Source organism: Opisthocomus hoazin, chromosome 4 (assembly GCF_030867145.1).
Source record: "Opisthocomus hoazin isolate bOpiHoa1 chromosome 4, bOpiHoa1.hap1, whole genome shotgun sequence".
Classification (NCBI taxonomy): Eukaryota; Metazoa; Chordata; class Aves; order Opisthocomiformes; family Opisthocomidae; genus Opisthocomus; species Opisthocomus hoazin.
Genome location: NC_134417.1, coordinates 55,503,830 through 55,523,179, shown reverse-complemented (window position 1 = coordinate 55,523,179; position 19,350 = coordinate 55,503,830). Strand labels below are relative to the sequence as shown.

At 39.9% G+C, this 19,350-nt stretch overlaps 1 protein-coding gene across 2 annotated transcripts in view; it reads left to right on the top strand.

Annotated features, from left to right (window-relative positions):
* CHN2 (chimerin 2) overlaps positions 1-19,350 on the top strand; it is a 176,581-nt gene that overhangs the window by 65,739 nt on the left and 91,492 nt on the right. Inside the window, exons 1-4 of one of the 2 annotated variants that reach the window (XM_075419084.1) lie at positions 2,216-2,251; positions 2,331-2,403; positions 2,867-2,905; positions 10,262-10,317. In XM_075419084.1, the coding sequence (XP_075275199.1) occupies positions 2,343-2,403; positions 2,867-2,905; positions 10,262-10,317 (156 nt within the window). In that variant the 5' untranslated portion in view covers positions 2,216-2,251; positions 2,331-2,342. Of the gene's footprint in view, positions 1-2,215; positions 2,252-2,330; positions 2,404-2,866; positions 2,906-10,261; positions 10,318-19,350 lie in introns of those variants that run through there. The other variant, XM_075419085.1, reaches the window with a different exon arrangement.

The window sequence follows — 19,350 nt, the reverse complement described above, 5'->3', positions numbered from 1 at the left end:
CCATTAGCATGTGCAGAACTGAAGGCAGAAGCTGTGGGAGTTGAGGTGTCGCATAGTAACTGAGACAACCACCCAAACTGTTGTTGGCAACTTCTGTGAACCTGCTGTATTAAGTCTAGTGATGAAGAATGGGGCATGATTTAATGAGTAGAGCTGCCTTATAGTAAAAGAGGATTAATAAAAAAAAGAAGCAGAACAGAAATCTCAAAAAAGGACAAATAATAATAATCCAGTCTGCTCAGGTACCATTTGTCTCATTTGACCGCTGACTTAAAAAAGGCTGAAGTTCAGTCTAATCTAGGCATCCGGGACGGGAATCCTAAGACTGTATCATACAAGGAGAGTCAATGTATTCCTCTGGTGACTTAGACGTGGTAATTGCTGTCCTCAGGCTATTTTCCATGCCGGCAGCTGTGTAGGATGGCATCTTCAGCTGTACATGGCCCATGCCTGGGCAGGGGCCCAGTGGCCTCCTTCCACCAAGGCAGCAAGAGGTCTATATCCATGAAACATCTCCCTGATCTTTAAGCATGGCCTATGTCTCCAGGTTGTATTTAAACAAATTGTTCTTTATTTCTCTAGAAATGGATGCCATCAAATGTCATGCATGATAGCTTGACAATAAACAGTATTAATACTATCACTTATACGGGGTTTTGTTCCCTGTGGTTTAGGGACACGTTGTCTGCAGAACGGGTCACAGAGGATGTTGCAGTGCCGTGTAAGGGTGAGGGTGGAGCTGGTGACCCGTGGTTTTCTTCTGAGTGTGCTGCCCTTAAGAATTATTTTAGCTATTGAGGAGTGGTTCTGTCCGCTCTTTTCTGGGCTGACAGATCCATAACTGTGGCAAATCTAACGTAATCATTGGGAGTTTTGTTTTATGACTGTCTCTTGGATGATTGTTCTTCACCTAGGCTGCAGTGTTTCCACACCATCAGTCTGTCTCAAGCTAATGAAGCACTTTATGGCCACTTGTAGAGCAGTTTTCACTATTCAATTTACATTGCTCTTTCTAATTAATTTGGAAAACTAAAGCAACAACTGATACTTGTTGGTTTTTAATTGTTTCTGCCACTATTTCCTTTTCTGAAATCACAAGTACAGATAAGCAGATATTTGTATTATCTTAATGTTTCTCTTATTGAAAAAATCATTCAAGCCAACAAGTAAGTTCAGAAATTCTCTTGCAGTAATTCAGAAGTACAACAGAGGAATTTAATACACAATATTATGGTGTTACAGTAAACCATATGTGAAGCAACAGATATATAGGAAAAAAAGGAGTAATAAATTACCATTATAATGTGAGAGGAGAAAAAATTAGTCAGCTCTTGCATAAGTAAATTTCGCTGGTCTCATGAATAGCTTCATATAATTTAAAATAATCCTTTTGTATAATGAACTTGCAAGCTAATTACTCTTGGATTGCCACAGCATGGTATAACTCTGTCAGTCTGGGAGTGTTTTGAATTTTGCCAAAGTTGTGAAGTGGATGCAGTTGAAACTGGAATTGAATGGGTTTCCCAATCAATATATCTGCAAATTGTGGCAGGGTATTATTCCAGGCAGTAACTGTGATCATTGGTATATTTATCCTTTTTTTGAACAATAGAGTTAAAAGTGGCAGATGGTAGTGAATGATTAACATTCCTAGTAAACAAACTTTTGCAAGGATGTATTTAAAGTGGTTGTGTGTATATAAATAGACAAGGAGCATGAGCTATGCAGCAATAATTGAATTACATTAGCATAACTTAAGTAGAAGTTTAGTAAATACCAAAGACATTAATTAACTTGAAGAGTATTAGGGGGTTAATGACATACCCCCCGTAAATGACTCTTCAAAGCTTTTGGCAACATGACAGCTTAGAGCCAAGCCAGTACCTGGTACCCCACCCTTTGTGGCTGGCGTATGGTGACTTGTTTAACTCTTACCTTTCAAGCTTGGCCTCTGTTGGGATTTCTGAAGGCTGAAGCAACAGCCTTTCCTGCAGAGAGCTGGAAACCTCCCTGCAGAGTGGGACTGTGCCCTCACCGTGCCCTCCAGTTGCGCCAGTCTGCCTCCCAGCCTGGAGAGCCCTTTGCTCGCTGGGCTTTTAACATGGCAGGGTGGTGAGCTCAGACTCTACAAATATACACTTTTAAACACAGAAGGTCTACTCCTCCTGCCAAAAATTTGCCCAGCAGTGTTGTATAACTCTCGCACTAACAGAAGATACCAACTCTTTTTGTGCCTCTTCAGTCAATAAGGGTAATAATTGTCTGTTTCTAGTTGCAGGTTTTGCAGTCTTTCCTTTTTCTAACTTTTTATTATTATTTTGCTGATGCAGTTTCTGGAAAATATGCCAATTGCACGTTCTAGTGGGCTCAAGAAGTGCAATCGAATCTCGTTGGAACTGTCAGGTCTGTGCATCAGAGTCCAGCCTGAGCTGTGCATCTTTTTAGCTAAGGCATGTGTTATTCATTGATAGTCATCCTAAAATATTAATAGTGGGGTTAGAAGCCTCACTGAAAACTGGTAGGGATTTGTCGGTTTGTCAGACCAAGTAAAGTAAATAAAGGATGTAGTTACGAGTTTAGTTAATTATTTTAAAAATACTGGTGAGTAAGGAAGCTATATGCAAATTGGTAAGAAATTAATTCCTGTTACATTTGAATAATTTGGAAAAAGCACATTAAGTCTACAAGTTGAAATTTATATTCTTCTCTCACATAGGCAACTATACTGTAAATGGGCTAGCATCTCTCTTGGGAAAGAAATGTGAATTTTGCTGACAAGCTGAGGTCTCAGCAGAAAAATGCATGATGATGGTTTGATCCAGTGGCCAATGACTGATTTCTTTCCCCCTTTTTACTTCTATTTCAGATGCTGAAGAATACCAACCTCCAATATGGAAATCATACTGTGAGTATAGCAGAAATGTGAATAATCTTAGTACCTGACCAAGGTGGCACTGTTAGGTCTTTTCCCTTTCTTTGTTGAGAAAAAAGTCATAAATGTACTAGGTGCTTGTAGAAATTGCATATGAGACAGCAGCAAAGCCTGAACTTTTCTGGTTCTCCGTGGAGAAAGTGCGGTAGGCTTATGAGCAGCAGACTCTCTGGGTTACCTTACAAGCGTGCACATCCTGGGTTTTATGGTTTCTCTGCTGAGATTTTCAGGAAGGATTCCAGAGAGAGAGGTTAATGCTTCATGTGTTTACTAAAGGTCAGGCTTGAGTATACTTGTATTTTTATATGGGTCACCAAATTACTTAAAGATAATATTTTTGATCCTTAGCAATAGAAGCTGATTTTTGAAGTGGTGGTTTAGAAGTTGGAGACACCATAATCAGTTCTTTGAACCTTCCTGTCTGCCTTTAGAAAAATCATTTACATAGAGTGCAGTGCAGAAGTGCATATTTTATGCTCTTTTTGCTTTGTTCCAAGTGTATTTTCTAATAAAGTAGCACAGATCTAAGACAAAATATTGGCGTTTAAAACCCCTATTAAAGATAGCCTTTAAATTTGATCTTTTTATTTTAAACCTTTACTGAAACTTTAATGAAACTGTAGCTTTGGGTACAGAGGGGGGTTTTTTGCTGTTTTCAGATACAGACCTATCCTAAGCAGAAGTCATCTCTTTTATTGTGGCAACTTCAAATTCAGTGCAGTGCCATTACCAAAATGGAACTACAAAAAGACAAGGATCACAGTAGTTACATGCCTGTACCTGTATAATTTTAAAGGTTGGAATAAACTTGTTGACTTCACTTATATGCACATTACACCGCCTTGCTGACTTCAAAGACATCACTTCTGTGTTACCTGAGAATGACATTCTGCCCCAGAATGGACAGGGATTTTTTCATCCAAAATTTGTATACACCATTAAATTACAAAAATTGCTTCCCAGCAAATTGTCTTCTAGAGACTTTTTTGTTGTTCTTATTGCAATATTTTGAATGTATAAGAAAAACCTCCTTAAAAGTCAGCGAGAGTACATGGATTTGAGTTGGATCATTCCAGCGTTACTTTGCTGTGTACTTGGAAAGAAGTAGACAGTTGAGTGGGTTTTTTAGAAGAGAAATCTGGCTTACTGAAAACCAGTGGAAAAGCTCCCATTGACTCTAATGAGACCAGGATCTGAAATGACAGATGTTTCTTTTTTTGTAGTGAGGAAGTTTTCATTAAAAAGTCAGGGAATAAGCACATGCCTTTACTTAACTTCTCTTAGTTGCCCTGCTGATGCAGAAGACAGATCAGTGCATGCGTTGAAAATGTTTGGTTACTTCTGCTTGATAGCTTACACATAGTCCAAGGAAATTTTTCTAAAAATCAAAAAAACAAACCATAGAATCACAGAATCACAGAATTGGAGGGGTTGGAAGGGACCTCTGTGTGTTATCTAGTCCAAGCCCTGAATGAACAAGCAGAATATGAATATATAATTTCCTATTCAGATATACATAGGATGCCAGTATTGTGGTAATGGCAGAATCATGGCCTCAGCATCTGAACCCCATGCATGAATGACCTTGGAAAAAGTTACATAGCTCCAAAATGCAGATAATAGTTTAAGATTACAGAGATTTATTGCTGAGACTGCTTAGCCACAGACATACGTTTTTCATTGCGACATTGGGTAAAGTATGCTTCCTTAATCTGCTAGGAAAATCCCAATGTGGTAAATTAATTACAGAGGCTATGTTCAACGATAGCGTTAATCTATGATGCAGTCTACTGCCATGTCTCATCACAGTTTTAAAACAGTGTATGTATTTTAGCAGTTTGTGTTTACTGCCTAATTAACAATACTATTCAGTGTATTTTAGCTAGTAACTTTCTTTTTTAAGTTTGCTAGCATATTATTAAGATATTTTGCATACAGTTTTGATTTCTTTTTTAAGTCCTGGATAAACTTATGTGCACTTTATTGCCTTTTATTGACTTAATGATCAAAGCTTCAATCCTTCTAACTTCTCAACAAAGGCAGATTTTCCTGTTTATGCAGGCAAAGTATTCAAATAAACAGTATTGCACATACCCATGGGCAAATGATGATCAAAGTAGAACAGCTTTCAGAAGCCTTACTCCTTGGCATAATGTACAAGCTTGTTTCAGCTGTATTTGTAAAAGATGGACACTCCTAATGTAGAAAAACATCACTTGCTTGTGAAGAATTGTTAGAAGGTACAGAGGTTTCACAGATTACAAGGTTTTCCAGAGTTTTTCTGATAGCCTCAGGACACAAAGAGTGAAAGGACTGGCAAGAATAGTTTTGTATTACCAGGAAGGGACCTGGGGAGAAAATCTGGAAAGTTACTAGCAGCCAGCAGTCTCTAGGCAGTGGATTTGATTGCATTTATATCCGAGTAACAAATCAACAAATATCCAACAACAGGTTTTGTTTTGTAGTCTGCTGCATGTTAGGAATATTATACAAAATGACATTTTGCCGTTTTACCATCACTGAGGTGGGAAAGAAAGGAAGATAAGAATCACAGACATGTGAGTTGGCAGGGGCTTCTGGGGTGAGCTGACCCGGCTTCCCACTCAAAGCACGACTGTTGTCGGCTCTAGAGCAGAATAGTCGTGGCTTTATCTAGCCGAGTCATGAAAACCTTCAGGGATGGAGCCTCTGCCACCTTTGTGGGTAACCTGTTCCAGTGCTGCACAGCCTTCTTGGAGCAGAACCAATGATCTTACCTGCTTCATGGGATGAGCAGGCAATTTGTTTGACTGCTGAAACAGCGTGGTCATTTCTGTCTTCCAGCTACAGCACATATGTGCTTGAGTTTTAAAGAGATGTAAAACCACTCTTTTTCTCCTTTTACCATTGTTGAGATTGGCATATGCTAAGCAAGTCTAGTGTCAATGCCACTTCAATATTTATTTGCATTATTTAAGATCAGTATGCTGGTGTGAAGCAACATGGCAAGGCTCAGAGCATCACCTGATGCCATGCTTCAGCTCCTCAGAAAGTTTCCCTGCCTTATGTCCTGCATCAAATAGTAAGCACAGTGTCTGAGACTCAGTTTTGTTCAAAATTAAGGCTTTATTTCAGCTAGGCACTTAGGTTGCTAATTAAACATGTGAGTAATCATGCAGAAATAGGACAGTTCAAGCTCGGCACATGGAAAAATGCCTGACTGAGATGAGGCCAAGGAGGTACAACTAAGGAACCCGATGAAACATTCTCAGAGAGAAGGCAGTATGTTTCTTTGCTGCTTTGTAAAAGAGATGATAGGAATTTTTCCTCTCTGCTGGAGCATCACTGAACAGTACTTATAGGTGAGTTAAAGGAGAAAGCTTGAGTTCCTGACGCACTGCATAATGAAAAAAGTACGAAGAAATGGGTGATAGTCCTTCTTCCCTGGCAGAAAAGAGTAACTGTTGATTTTTGCATGTCATCCCTTTGTTTCTTAGACAGATCAGATTGCAGAATTAGGCAGTTCTTTCTAAAAGATATAGTAGAATTTCCTGTATTCATCCCATGAGACAAGACTTGTCCTCTAGCAGGAACAAAGGAGAGAGATATATTCTAACTAGTTACTTTACATCTCAAAGAAATGTTCCCCTAGAAATTCAATAATAAATTAAAGTTTTGTTAACTTTCTAAGTTCCCAGGTCATTACGATACTAAGAATGCTGGAAAGCTATCTGAATAACGAAACTCGTAAAGATGTTCAAGGGCCAGGGAGTGCTGCATTTTGGTCTACTATTTAGTGTGCATTATTACTATGCATTTCATTTGCATCTGGTGCTGAACAAAAAGCTTCTCCCAGTCTAATGCTGTTCTCTAAACAGTAGTAATAAATTTTCTTTTTGCATGCAATTGACTTTTTATAAGGTTAATTTTCTCAGAGCTAGTATCACAGTGGATCATTACATTCAAGTGTCATCTTTTTTATGATCAAAGTGGGTCTGTTTCTAACCTGCCTATCAGTTCTAAATGCTGGAGTAGGCTGGGTCAGATGTCAGTCACTGCTCACCACTGTGTTTAATACATTTTTCTGTTGTTTCAGTTAACCATATCCTTATATATTGGATTCTGTTTTGAGATTTTCAAAGGTGGAGGGGGAAAATGAGGCAGAAAGGCAGGGATTGTTTGTCATTCGAGCAAGTAAGTGAGGGGCATGTGCTTTCTGAACTCCTGACCATCCTCCGGACTCTGCTGAGGTCTCCGTAATGTCAGCCGGAGTGTGAGTGCCTACCACTTTGGAAAAAGTATGTAATGAAATCGGGCAGAGCTGCAGGATGTTCAGCACTTCTGAAAATGAGGTCACTTAATGAGGTGTCTGTGCTCATTGGAACTTAGCTGGAGGGCACATTTTTCTCAAGTCACCTTACCCATAATATTGCACTTGTATTCATAGCCCATTAGCAAGCTTTCGTGTAGCAATCATTTGAAGCAGAAACAGGAGAGAACCTTTCTAGAGAAAAATGAAGCTTTTGGTAGGGTCACACTTGCTTTGCTCCATAATACCTTAGTCTGTGAGATACTGCCTTTTCCTAGTTTTTCACTTAACTGCACTATCACTGTTGTTTTACCTTCTCTACCCTTGCCTTGCTGTGTGTCTTTTTTGGGTGTCCTTGGCAGCTATGTGCCTATCTGACTCTTCTCTGTTGTTTGTCTCCCATTGAACTGCTTGGAGTCCCTTAACGCGATGCCACTGGGAGTTCTCAGTCCCTTCTTTCTGTTCCCGATCTGTCTTCTCTCACTCCGTCTAATGGGTCTGTATCTCTCTCCAGTAGTTCCACTGGGTTGTCTTTCTGTCAGTTTATGTCTTTCAGTTTAAAGCTAATATGGCCAAATCGGAATTCTTTATCTTTCCCAGGAAACCGTTTCCCATTCATGATGTTTTCTGTGATTACCACCATTCACGATCTCAGTCATGCTTGTTACTTGGGGCCATTTTCTCATCCTGCACATTTAAGGCAGCATATAATTTATTTTTATTATTATTATTATTTATTTGTATAGTAATAATCTGACTACATTTTCCTCTGTTGTATTTCTGAATCACACGCCTTTCTCAGTTCAGATTACTGTGCAGATTAATTACCCATGCCTCTCTGAGAACCTTTTCCAGTTTATTCAAAATACAGTTGTTAAGATGATTTCTCCTCCTTGCTTTCCTCATGAATCCCTGCACTGATTCATCCCACTGCACCCTATCAGCATCCATTTTTTTGTGTTTGCTTTCAAGTCTTCTATATATCTGCCCTCTCCTGTTAGTCATTCCTTCCTTTGTTTTGTGAAATGCTGGCTCTTCTCCCCACCCTTGCTTCTCCAGTGCTATCAGCCTTAGAGATCCTTTTGGTCATTTCAGAGAGCTCTTTGTTTTTCTCATTTCTTATAAATGCAGCACATCATGAGATAGGTTTCCTGTGTGTTCTTCAGACCAACTTTTGCACCACAGCAATCAAGGTTATCTTAGAAATAGCTCCACTAGCTTGATTTGCTATGTCAGCTAATATTTAACAGGTTTGATTATTGAAAAACTGGATTTTTATGAAGTATGATTTTTCAATTTATATTGAAATTAATAAATTGGGGAAAGTGATCTTTTACTTTAAATGGGAAGCAATCATATTCTTGCAATGTTTTGAATCCCTCCTTCTCTCTACTGGAAATGTATGGGGAAAGAAAAAAGTTGCTATTTTCCACTTGAATATGTTTAGTATTAAGCATCAGTAACTTGCTGAATCAGTGGTTATGCTGATTTCAGACATTCAGAAATGGACTCTTAGATCATGATATTGGGCTTCAGAATAATCAGTGTGTTAAAAAGCAGTCTCTGATTTTTAAAGCAAAATTTTCATGCTTTGCTTGGCATTCCTTTTGGATGCACAAGTCATTTGATTAGAAAAAAAGGAAGGCTTTGAATCTTACTCAGTTACACAGCTGAAAGAGGTAAGAAACACCACTAGTTCTGATGAGTCTTGTGCAAAAGTAGTGGGAGGTCTGGCGGTGCCAAACGAAGCAGGTTAAATCCAAAACCTTAGTGCAGATTGAGAGCTGGAACACATCCATATGCATTAAAACTGATAAGGAATGTAAGAAATCATGAACTCTCTTTCTGTACCCCTCTGAGAAACCAGGGATGAAGGTTGGGTTGGGAAAAGGAGAGGTTATGGTTTCTTCCACTTTGAGATTAGCAGAGAACATGGCCCCCAGAGCTTTCACATCCCCTGAGTGACAAACTTGGGGGCAAGCTGAGGGCCTCCCCACTTCTCAGGTTTCATCCCTCCTAGCCCCATTTAAAGAGAAGGTGCAGAAGGTGGGAGAAGGTGCTGAAGAGTAACACCTACCATTTCAGTTCACTTTCTGCAGCAAGGCTCCTGTGTGTATCAAGCCTACAGGCATTTATATTTCTCCATCTACCACCTTTTGGGGACATAAATCTGAGCTTCACAAGCATTATGAGGAGCCCTGTCCTAGAAACTCAGCCTTTTAAAAAAAATTCATAGACACGACATGATCTTTCCAAATACAAGAAGGTCAGCATACAGAAGGCCTTTCTCGAGGGAGGCAATCCAGACCTCTGGGATTTTTACTGGAGTTACGGAGAGACAGTCTGTCTGCGCTGGAATTGATTACTGTCATTGCATGTCAGCTTCCTCTCACGACTCTGGAGTGGAAAGGAAGGAGAGGATCTCATTAAATACATGCAGTGAAGAGGCTGGGGGCCAGGGTTCAGTGACTATCCCTAGCCTCAGGTCTCTCTCATCCAGCCCTCAGAAGATACGCAAAAAATTGATCTGGGGCCATTTGAATAGGGCATAATTGCTCTGAAAGGAATGTTTGCTTCCTCATTAGTAATTGCCAGCAAATCTTGTTATAAAGTATGAGATGGTGGTGAATCCTTTCAAACATGCTGAACTTTTTCTTGGCCTATCCAAAAAAACCACTGGTGTTACTGGTAAGCAATCTGTTCTTGAGTTGTTACAGGACAGCATATGCAAAAACAAGATTTTATCCTGAGGTATGCCTAATAAATCTTTCTAGCTTGTCATGCCTGGTATGGAAATGTAGTAACAAGTACAAAAGGAGATAATACTTCTGAAATTTAAAACAATGATCACGTTAGCTAGTTTGCAGGTCAACAACCAATTTTCATATAAATGACTTGGATACACTGAAATACCTCCATTTGCTCTCCTTTTCTATACATTTGCATTTTTCTCTGCAGCCTCTGGCTAAAAAGACTCATCTGAATAAAAGTTTGTGTGTGTTGCCGTCTTCTAATGATCTGTCCGTTTTTGTGTTTGACAGTGTATCAGTTGCAACAAGAGGCACCACGTCCCAAGAGAATCATCTGTCCTCGGGAGGTCAGTCCTTCTTTCGCTCTACCTTGTTAAATCTGATGAATTGTCAGCAGCATATGATTACCGAAAATCTTTTGTACAGTCTGCAGGTAGTATTTGCTTTTATTTTTTCCAAGCCATAATTTTCATAATAATATTTCTTAAGGTTGATTAATTAAAGCAGATTAATATTTGCTAATTAGGCATGGAGGCCTCATTTTATCACTAGAAGTCCCTTCATTAGACAAGTACTCAGTAATCATTGCTGACTGTGCTTTTCTGTATACTACCTAAAGTTTTGTGTTTCCTCATCAAAATGAAGGTGTATTTTCTTCCTGCATCTGCTGGATGCTCCAGTTTGTTGAATGTATTCTGCCAAGGATTATGTTCTAGTTGAAATACTGAACTGATAGCCGGAGAGCTTGGTTCTTCACAGAAACTTTAAAGTTTACAGGATATTAAGAAATTTATAGAGCTGAAGGTTTGGCTCAGTCATCTTGTCTCCCTGTTTTCTTTTTCTGTATTTCTCCATTTCTACTTAGTTAAATATGTCTGTTCTTCAACCTGCATGGCATAATAGTAATGGAAAACATATGTAGATGTCTCTGCTCAATCAATAAAACTGTGATAGCTTGATCTTCTATAATGTCAGGGACAAATTTCGTGCAAATAGACATGTAATACTAGTAATAGAAATACTGAACACGTGGAGTGATTGCACGAGGTATAAAAGATGATGTGAAAGAAGACAGAAACTACGGTTCATTGGCGTGATATGTAGCTCTGTTCTCAAACATCATCCTGAGCTCTGACCTGCTTCCCACACTGTGTACCTGTTGAAATAGACCCCTAGCACAGCATCTGTCAAATATTAACAGATACAGTCTCAGAACAGTTTTGTGTGGGGCAGGAGGCTTTGTACCAAGGCACAGGCAGATTAAATAAGTTGTCCAGTGTGACAAGGAAAATCCATTGCGAAGCCAGGAATTAAATCCAGTTTTCCTGAGTCCACCCAGTACCTTAACTAAAAGGCCATTGCATTTTTCTCTCAAGTGCCATCTACCAGTCATTTCAGGGCAGGGAGAGCAGGGTCTTGGCCTTGGACTGGAAGTCTTCAAGCCCTGTCAGTTCGGGGTGGTCCCAAGACATATACGCAGGATGCTAAGAAGGGCAAGCAAAACACCAGAGTGGGCAAACCCTCATGTCATCCTTTCTCCCTGTCAAGGACAAGGCTCGGGGAGAAGGAGGACGCCGCAGCCCTGTGGGACTTTGGTGCACGTGTGCTGAAGGGTTTTAACGAGACCTTCCTCTCCGAAATTCTCACACGAAACAAATGATACCAGTCTCTGTGGCTGGTATTCTCAAAAGGAGGGGACATTCAGATTTTTACTATATGAATATCACGTAACAGGTATTAAACTAGTAGTGCTATAGCTGTAAATAGTTAAGGTAAACAAATTATTTACTTCCAGTGCAGCCTTAGAGGAGTTTCTCACTTTGTGTGAGATAATAGTTTACCCAATATTTTGTTTTAGCTTTTTCATACTGGAACTACTTTGAGGAAGAACTTGTCTTGACAAAATCCGATTAATAAGCATTGAATGCTGAGGAAGCCTTGCCTACAATTTGAACTCACCTTTATGGGGAAACAAATAACTTAATCTGAATAAATTTAATCCAAAATTTATAATACTAACTCAAACTAAAGCATTTTTTAGCTTGTAAGTGAAAATTTGCATCAAATTAATACAGTTGCTACTCAATTAGAATGTGCTTTTAAAGTGGAGTAGCAATTGTATTCATGTTCTAGAAACAAGATTATCTACATGAGTAAGTGGAGTAAATGTGCAGCTGTGAACTCTTTACCACTGTGGTGTATTGAACTTGGGGCAAAAAATAATCACACTACAACACTGCTGATTTGCTTTATTTTTATATATTCATCTTTACATATAATTGGGGAGTGTGTGTCATGATACCTAGGTCGTTCCTTGAGGTTCATATTACTGGTTTTATGTAAAGCAGAACTATATTGGTTTTATAGAGCATCACAGATTATTTTAGAGAGAAAATTCAGCACTGTGTTCCTATGACACCTATTAGCTTTTCCTTAACACACCTATTGTAAGGCAGGTCGTTTTTGGTTTTTTTGCTTCATGATTCTAGTCTGACTTCAGCATAATCTGATGATTGTATAGGCTTGCTTCATTAAAGGTGATGTCTTACTAATCCTAAATTTCTGTCAGGTACATAGAAAAATCGCACAAGCTAATTTTGTGTTATGTATGTGAAAATGTATTAAGCCCCAATGTGATAGTTATTTAGTATGCAACATGATGCTCCTCCCACATCTGGAGAGCAGGTGTCAGCAGGATGTGTGAATGACGGTGGAAAGATTTATCTCTCCATGTACATATAATAGGAACTGGGCTTTTTTGAGGGTGTTCTGTTGTGTAACTTAGAATTCAAACTGCTTCAGACAAACGTAAAAATTGCAAATGATTTTAAATCCTTCATGCTTATGGGAAGATGGCTTTCATTCATAATTGCTAAATTCTGCACTGTTTGCAGGGAAATTGAAGCATCTGTTGCAAACAAAATATGTAACACCGACAGATAAACTTGTGAAGGGTTGGGATTTGTTTTTTTTTTGTTCTCACCACTTGGCATTTTCATTATTCTGCCATCTTTTCCATTGCTGTCTTCCACATTTTCCACATTTATTTGCTCTTCCATTACCTTTCTGTTACACCATAGTCACAAGGGTTTTAGCCTCAAATCTCTGCCATTCTGCCATCTGATTTGTGTGGATTTCTTGATTAACTGTACTGTGGAGACAGAAATCACCTCTCCTGATATGCAAACTACCAGACTAAAAGCTGGGATTGTAAATAAAACACGAACATTTATGTCTTTGTGTCTTTGAGCTTTGCTATCATGATTTTCCTTTTCTTTTTTTGCCTGCATAAATGTCTTGTCAGCGAAATCAGGTCATTCCTGCAATGGGAATCATATTGAATGAACTGTTAGGGCTTCAGGTATCTAACGGCTTTTAATTAATCACCACTGGCAGCAGGACTAGTGTGAATATCCTACCTTCCCAATAACATTGGATTTCTGCCAATATCCTCATTTGTAACCGTATTCCTTCCAGCAATGTTTTAATGATTTATTTTTTAAATAGAAAAAGTTTCATTTAAAAGCACCATTCAGGTGGAGAATTAGCTTTTAAATATTGTGTAAGTGTGATGATAGGCACCAAAGAATCAGATTTGTGTTGCGAGGAAGTCATATTATAAAGCATCTTTTAGGGCTTATTCTACAGAAATGCTGATAAAAAATTACATTCTCAGAAAATAATTCAAGCATTCAACTTCCTGGTTTTATTCCAAAGTACCATTATAAAGAATTCTTAATTTTAAGAAATATTTCAGGAGTAGACTATTCAAAGTTAAAACATATTTGAAAGAAATGGAGGCTTTAACAACTAAAAGAATTAAAGAAGGGTGGTGAGATGGTGACATTATTTGGGAATACTTTTGTTAAACCATAGGCTTGTTACAAATTTCCTTCAAAGGGGGAGTGAGTCTTACCCATGAGTTTTTGGATCACTTGTGTAGAGATATTCATATCTTTGAACGCTATTCCTGGTCTGTTCCAGGAAAGCCTTAATTGCTGACCGCAATTTTTGAGGCTGGTGAGTTTGACTGTGTTAGACCTTGCATATTGCTAACAGTGCCTTGGCCAAGCCAGTGTCAGCAACAGTGAGAAGCTCGTCTAAATTTCCCTAGTGTAGACAAAGCCTTAGAGCCCTAACTTATATTATTATGTAGAAAAATGTCAGTTAATTGCCTTTCTTGTCGTTCTGAATTCTAAATAGGTTCTGTTAGAAGCGGTAGAAATTACTGTCTCACCTTTAAAGCATCAAAATTGCGGTTTCTTGGTTAGAAGCAAATATGATTACAAAAGGGAGACTTTTCTCTGAAAAAAAAATAGCCCTTTTTCTTTTTGCTTAAGAGACTAAAATAATGATGGCATATTCAGACTGTACCACTGAGAGTCTTTCGCTCTAACCGTCCGGAGGGTCAGGAACTGTTTTGACCCTCTGGGTACCCATTACCCAGATTAATCAAAACAAGTGTATAGATAGTAGCATTTCATAAAGCATAACTGTTGAAATGGTCACTAGCAGGTTTATAATGATATTGCCATTTGGTACGTTTCTAGCAGGGAATATACAGGATCATTGCACATCTCCAGAACTGAACCACTGCATGTGATTCATTACTCAGTTATCCTCAAAGTTTCTTCTCAAGCATGGGATTCAAGCTAAGAACAATGCAGTTAGCAGAGTAGCATTTAAACAATAGCAATATTGAAAAGTGCTTTAAAAATGCCGGTTACTTTTGTTAGTCCGTCTTTCAGGTACAAAAATGTTTTGTAGTTGAACGTAAGAAAAATCTTGTGATTGGGTAAGCTTGAGAAAGGTTTTTAAAATTAAATATTAGGAAGATGTTTGCAGAATATATCTGGCTAAATAAGAAGTATTTAATCATCGCAATAAGTCTTCCATGAATTCCCTTATTCTGCTCACTTAGTGACCTTTACAAGCTGAATATTTCTTCTTTCCCTCTGCCCTCATCTTTCTAAGAACAATGTCTATACTGTGGGAAAGTCCTAGCGAGCTGTAATAGGCACTAAAATTGGCCATAAAATTGGTGGTAAATAATGGGAGTAAATGGAAATTTTCATGGCACTTGTTCAAATCACTCTACTGCAAGAAGTCAGACCCTACCATGAGAATGTGTCTCATACTGTCAGTCGTGAGAGCTTATCTAAGATAATTCAGAATATTGTATTATCTTTTCCTTAGAAAGAAAACTCTGAACACACAGTGACACACCAAGAGACCCTATTAGCCAGCAATTCAGTGAAAATGAGCAGAATTGTTCTGAAACCTATTTTCATTAATGAAAATGTTTGTACATGTAAGACTTAATGGAGCCTATATCTTCAAATTCTTACAATATTGCTGCTGCTTTAATTGTGTTTTTATAATCCTGTCTTTATGATAGAAACAAAAAGAAACAAGGAGGACACAGCAGTAGTCTGTGGGTTGCAAATGAAGCTGAAGAGCAATTTTGAATAGACATTGACAAAAGGAGGAACGTTCTTCAGTAGCGAAGTAGAAAGCCTGACTGCACTGGAGGGGGCTGAAAACAGTTGAAGGCCAGGAAGGGTCTTTGGTTAAATTGGTGCAGAGGACCTGTGGGATGTCGAAATGTATTGTATCCAGCATCCCTCTAAACTGGCCACATACTCGTTCTCTTATAAGGTTTAAAATGGGGGTTTATACCCAACGTCATCTTTCTGTGGTATCTCCATAACTAATTTTGTCCCATGGAATGCGTGTGATTTTGTTTGAAAGAAAGAAAGGAGGCTGGAATATTGCTTGCCCAAAATTCCCTTGTCTTTATCACATCGGAGAAAGTTACCAATGTTTTTTTCCAAGGCATTTCAAGGACTGCCAGGAATCTCATCTCTCCCAGACACCATGAAGTCTCACGCCGCTGCAGTAGTAGGGTGGTGGAGCACTCGGACGGAGCCATATCATCCTTATTTTAACAGTCCATTGACCACTAAACTGAGGAGAAAGCTTTCTAATTATTCTGCAGACACAAGTTACAGCTAAACAAAACTACAATGGATTTGTCTGTTGCACTTGAATTTCGTCAAGTGTGATTTACTGATGTTCTAGGTCATGATTTGCAAATTGGACTGGTGTTCATCTTCATCAGAGGAATATGGTATGAACCAGTTGGTGCATTTATTCATCACTGCAAAATATAAAAGTTAAAGCCATCTTTCTGGAAGCCAAGATGGCAACTTCTGACTAATGAGCACAATCTGTATGTAGCTGTCTTTATGGACTGATGAGCTTGCTAATTCTCCCTCTGGCTTTGCTCAGAAGCTTCTTTGGGAATTTTCACCCTCCTCTCCATTTTTCCTTGGAAGTGGGTGATCTCTGTGTGTGTGTGTGTCTGTGTTTGTGATTTTGCTATTCTCCTTTTATCCTTGTTACGTATCGGTCTTTTCATCTAGTTCTTTTTATTTTGCCATGGTGTCGAACGTAAGTAATTTTCAAGCCAAAATAAAAGAAAGCCTGTTCCATATCTTGACCTAGATAAAGTTTATCAAGAAGCCTATGTGTAGGTGAAAATGCTATGTGCTTGTACAGCTTTACACATCTATTCCAATTTAGGCCAGTATTCCTTGTGTCTGGTTAAATAATGTGCAGAAGGGGGTCTCACTATCTCTGCTCTCTGACTGATACTTTGTGAGATGTCTGGTGTCTTTTATCAAGATTCAGGATGAGAAACAGAGTACTGAGCAGTTGATGAATTTGTATTTCCTAATATGAATAAATGTAGAAACTTTACACATCTGTCTGTCTTGCTTCCTATATTTCCTGTACTAGCTACACACACAGAATGATCGAATCAGCCAGTTCCACACATCTTTTTGGAACACCAAAGAGAAGTAGGCATGAACATGGTGGAGTCTGTATGGTTTTCAAACAACTCGTGGATTTCAGGGTTCAGAATGAAAATTCAGAAGGTTTGCTATTTAGGTTTCTGTTTATCCTTTGTTTCCAAAATATTTGCATATCTGTTTGAAATACCATCATGACTAACTAATATGTACTGACACATTTTAACTGCCCTGTACAAATTAGTAAGTGTGTGATAGAGATGTTTTTATGAATAGTACATCTCGTAAACAGTTATCAAAATATTCAGCTTTGTTGAAATGAAAGCATCTGTAAGTTACCATATTGTTCATCATTTGGGAGATAAATATTCTCCTACTTAGTATTTTGCACAGAAGCTAATACCATCTCCACCTTTTCCAGATTCAGGAAAACAGCTAGCACTATCTAAGCTCCCTTATTGCTGTTCAGACTTTGTAGATAGTCTGACTTAAGAGAAACATCTGCAGTTAGAATCATAGAATCATAGAAAGTTTTGGGTCGGAAGGGACCCCTAGAGGTCATCTAGTCCAACCCCCCTGCAGCGAGCAGGGACACCGCTAACTAGATCAGGTTGCTCAGAGCCCTGTCCAACCTGGTTTTGAATGTTTCCAGGGATGCGGCCTCCACTACCTCTCTGGGCAACCCGTTCCAGTGTTTCACAACCCTCATTGTAAAGAATTTCTTCCTTATATCCAGCCTAAACCTACCCTGTTTTAGTTTAAAACCATTACCCCTTGTCCTGTCACTGCTGTCTCTACTAAAAAGATTGTCCCCGTCTTTCCTATAGGCTCCCTTTAAATACTGAAATGCTGCAATCAGGTCTCCCCGCAGCCTTCTCTTTTCCAGGCTGAACAAGCCCAACTCTCTCAGCCTGTCCTCATAGGAGAGGTGCTCCAGCCCTCAGATCATTTTTGTAGCCTTGCTTTGGACCCGCTCCAACAGCAAGAAGCTCCATGTCCTTCTTGTGCTGAGGGCTTCAGAGCTGAACGCAGTACTCCAGGTGAGGTCTCAGCAGAGCAGAGTAGAGGGGCAGAATCACCTCCCTTGACCTGCTGGCCACGCTTCTCCTGATGCAGCCCAGGACACGGTTGGCCCTCTGGGCTGCCAGCGGACATTGCCGGCTCATGTCCAGCCTTTCGTCTATCAGTACCCCCAAGTCCCTCTCAGCAGGGCTGCTCTCGATCCTTTCATCCCCCAGCCTGTACTGATACCGGGGATTACCCCAACACAGGTGTAGGACCTTGCACTTGGCCTTGTTGAACCTCATGAGGTTCACACAGGCCCACCTCTCCAGCTTGTCCAGGTCCCTCTGGATGGCATCCCGTCCTTCTGGTGTCTCAACCGTACCACTCAGCTTGGTGTCATCTGTAAACTTGCTGAGGGTACACTTGATGTCACTGTCCATGTCATTGATAAATATATTGAACAGCACTGGTCCCAGTACGGACCCCTGAGGGACTCTACTCGTCCCTGATCTCCATCCAGACATTGATCTGTTGACCACTACCCTTTGGCTGCAACCATCCAACCAATTCCTTATCCACCGAACGGTCCACCCATCAAATCCATGGCTCTCCAATTTGAAGAGAAGGATGTTGTGGGGGACCGTGTCAAAGGCTTTACAAAAATCCTGATAGATGACGTCCATTGGTTTTCCCTTGTCCATCCTTGTTGTTACATCATCATAGAAAGCCACTAGGTTGGTCAGGCAAGACTTGCCCTTGGTGAAGCCATGCTGGCTGTCTCGAATCACCTCCCTGTCCTCCATGTGCCTTAGCATATCTTCTAGGAGGATCTGTTCTATGATCTTCCCAGGCACAGAGGTGAGGCTGACAGGTTGGTAGTTCCCAGGGTCTTCCTTTCTACCCTTTTTGAAAAGGGGCACAATGTTTCCCTTTTTCCAGTCACTGGGGACTTCCCCTGACTGCCATGACTTTTCAAATATCATGGAGAGTGGCTTGGCAACTACATCAGCCAGTTCCCTCAGGACTCTGGGATGCATCTCATCAGGTCCCATGGAATTCTGTACATTTAGGTTCCTCAGGAGGTCCCGAACCTGGTCTTTACTTACAGCTGGAGGGATTTTACCGTCCTGGTCTCCTTCACGCCATCCGTCAACTCGGGAAGGGTGAGGAGAGAGGTTGCCAGTGAAGACTGAGGCAAAAAAGTTGTTGAGTACCTCAGCTTTCTCCTCATCTGCTGTTACCAGTTTGCCGGTCTCGTTCATCAGCAGGGGTACGCTTTCTTTGACCATCTTTTTCCGGCTGACATACCTGTAGAAGCCCTTCTTGTTATTTTTCACATCCCTTGCCAAGTTCAGCTCCAGCTGTGCCTTGGCCTTCCTGACCCCATCCCTACACAACCGGGCAGCTTCCCTGTACTCTTCCTAGGAAGCCAGTCCCTGCTTCCACTGCCTGTGCAGTTCCCTCTTCTTCCTTAGTTTGACCAGCATCTCTTGCCTCAGCCATGCCGGTCTCGTCCCTTCTCTGCCCGACTTCTTACACTTGAGGATCGAGAGCTCTTGT